The 2,868-nt window shown below is 42.4% G+C and overlaps 1 protein-coding gene across 1 annotated transcript in view; it reads left to right on the forward strand.

Moving 5' to 3' along the window:
• TTC29 (tetratricopeptide repeat domain 29) overlaps nt 1–2,868 on the forward strand; it is a 120,211-nt gene that overhangs the window by 65,396 nt on the left and 51,947 nt on the right. The window contains exon 6 of the mRNA XM_015418455.1: nt 1,032–1,117. Coding sequence (XP_015273941.1) covers nt 1,032–1,117 — 86 coding nt within the window. The remainder of the gene's footprint in view (nt 1–1,031; nt 1,118–2,868) is intronic.

The raw sequence follows: 2,868 nt of genomic DNA on the forward strand, positions 1-2,868 counted from the left end.
AATCTATTCAGAACTATCAGATCTGCTGTGCTCTTCTAATCTTTCTGTTGTAACATCTAGCCTAGAAATGCTGCACAAAAGTTGATCCTACTTAAACTGTTACACAGACAAATCTATCCTTTGACTGTGGTGCCAGAAATAAAGAGGCAATATCAGTCAGGTATTTCATAGCTTCTACATATCTGGGTACCAAATGTTTGATTTGTTGCTACTGACATTGATATCGGGAAAGCAGATCTGCAGTTGTCTTAGGCCAGAGGCTCAGAGCTAGATTTTATTTAAAGGAGGCTTCTGGCTTTTACTGCAAAGAACAGTACTTCCTCTCTCTCTCTATCTGTGCACATTGATAACCCTGCTTTTCTTCCAAATGGGGACCCCTCCAGAAGGCTTATGTCAGGGGTTGTGGCCTTCTGACACACTTCTGGTGATGTCAAGGGTGTGTGGCCTTCTGACACACTTCCAGTGATGTCAGGGGGTGTGGCCTTATGACACACTTCCGGTGATGTCAGGGGTGTGGCATATGCTAATGAGTTATGCTAATGAGCTCCTACAGCTCTTTTTCTACAAAAAGACCCCTGATGTCTCTTGGCAACATAATTCTGTCTCAGCCTCCTTGCAGTTGCTCTCTAATCTATAAAACAAGTGATAGATACTATGTTACAGAGCTGTCTATAGTTTTCCCCCCTGAAAACATAAAATGCTTTTAAAGAATATCTTCCCCTTTTGTCTGTAGAAAAATTAAATATATATGCTTGGCAACATAATTCTGTCTCAGCCTCCTTGCAGTTGCTCTCTAATCTATAAAACAAGTGATAGATACTATGTTACAGAGCTGTCTATAGGTTTTTCCCCCTGAAAACATAAAATGCTTTTAAAGAATATCTTCCCCTTTTGTCTGTAGAAAAATTAAATATATATGGGGGAGATAAAATTTTAAGAAAAACTACGATGTTGAAAACTGTATGTACAGCTCGCTGTAGTTTAATTTCTTTTAAAGTATAATGGTAACTGCAGCTTTTCTTCTCATTTAGCTGGCAACAGGAATATGGAGGCAGATGCGGCCTTCTGTTTGGGTCTGGCGTATCATTCAGCTGGAGAAGAAGATACAGCAATATTGGTAAGTTTATCTGATGAGTGTTTTACAGAGCAATCTTAAATTCATTGAAATGAAAGAAGTAACTATGTTTAGGATTGCACTGCTGCAGTCTTGTCTCTGCAGGATTTACTTTTCCGTAGAAATTATAACTGAAATATAGTCCCTGAAGTTCCTCTTGAGGCTTTCAAACCCTTGACCTAGTGTAGCAGCTTTTGTGCCACATCTCAAACTTATGTGTGAAACTGTCTTGAGTTTCAGAAATGCTTCCCAGGATAATCTGTGCATCTGTGGAAATGTGTTTTAAAAGAATAAACCCCCTGAAAGAACCATTGGGTACCTGGTGTTATTTGTTGTATTCTTTGGATTGTGGGCCTGCCATCTAAAGGCTTTTCTGTCTTTGGACACTGGAATTGAAAGGTCTGTTCCTGTTGATAATGCCTCCTGTTGTTTAGGTGACATTTAAGCATTATTCAGATATCACAGCAAATAGTTTCCTTTTCTGAGGACACAGGTGATGGTTGTGCTTGTCTTTAATGACAAAAACTAACTGTTGTTTATATATTATTGATAGATGTGACTTCTTGTTCCTTATTTTATTGACTCTTGTGTTTTCTGTTATGCCTGGTAAAGAGCTCCACGTATGCTTGTATGTTCTTATGCTAACCAGAGTTGGACTAATAAGAGATACTGTCTTTATGGTGTTAGATTTCATTCCCCAACCACTAGGACAATAGATCCAGTTGGTCAGTCATGTTGGTCTGAAGCAGTACAATAGATTTAGAGTCCAGTGGCACCTTTAAGACCAACAAAGGTTTATTCAAGGTATGAGCTTTCGTGTGCACGCACACTTTATCAAATATACTAGAACAAGTGGGGGACCCGCGATACACGCGGGAGAGGAGGACCTCCGCACCTATGAGGAAGAGGAGGAAGCAGCAGGAGGAGGTAAGTTCCCCCCCTATCCCGCCGGTTTCCCGTCTCCTCCACCCCTCCTCCACCCCCTGGCTTGATCTTCCCCTCCCCCTGCCCTGGAGCCCCCCCCCCTCCGGAGGCCAGGTCTACTCACCCCTTCCCATTGCATGGGTAGACCTGGCCTCCGGAGGAGTCCAGGTCTACCAACCCCTTCCAATTGCAGGGGTAGACCTGGCTGGAGGAGTCCAGGTCTACCAACCCCTTTCCATTGCAGGGGTAGACCTGGACTCCTCCGGATGGGCCATAGCTCAGTGACAGAGCATGTTCTTAGCATCCAGAATGCCCCAGCTTTAATCTGTGACATTTCCAGTGAAAAAGATCAGGTAATTAGGTAATACGAAAGACCTCTACAGGAGACCCTGGAGAGCCACTGCCTGTCTGAGTAGACAGTACTGACCTTGACGGACCAATGGTCTGAGTATAAGGCAGCATCATGTGTTCAAATAGTGCTAACAGTGTGCTAGGTGCTTTGCAGAACATAGAGTTGAAGTTCCTGTCCCAAAAGACTTGATAGCAATGGGGAAGAGAACTGGGTTTTAACAATATATGGTTTTTTAAAAGGTAAGCAAAATAATGGTTGAATTGTGAACTTGACAAAGCCAGAATGACTCAGGAAATACGGTGTTGAAGACATGAGCTTTAAAGAAGGAAAGAAGAATGGTTTGATAACTAGAGACAGGAAGGTGATTTCTTACTTGTGATGTAGTATAAACAAAGTAATAAAGAACAGAACAGAAATCGGAGACCCGCAAGAAACCTCACACCTTTGCTTCCAATTCCTCACACCTTTGCCTCTCACT

Source organism: Gekko japonicus, unplaced genomic scaffold, assembly GCF_001447785.1.
Source record: "Gekko japonicus isolate JY-2015 unplaced genomic scaffold, Gekko_japonicus_V1.1 scaffold148, whole genome shotgun sequence".
Taxonomy (NCBI): Eukaryota; Metazoa; Chordata; class Lepidosauria; order Squamata; family Gekkonidae; genus Gekko; species Gekko japonicus.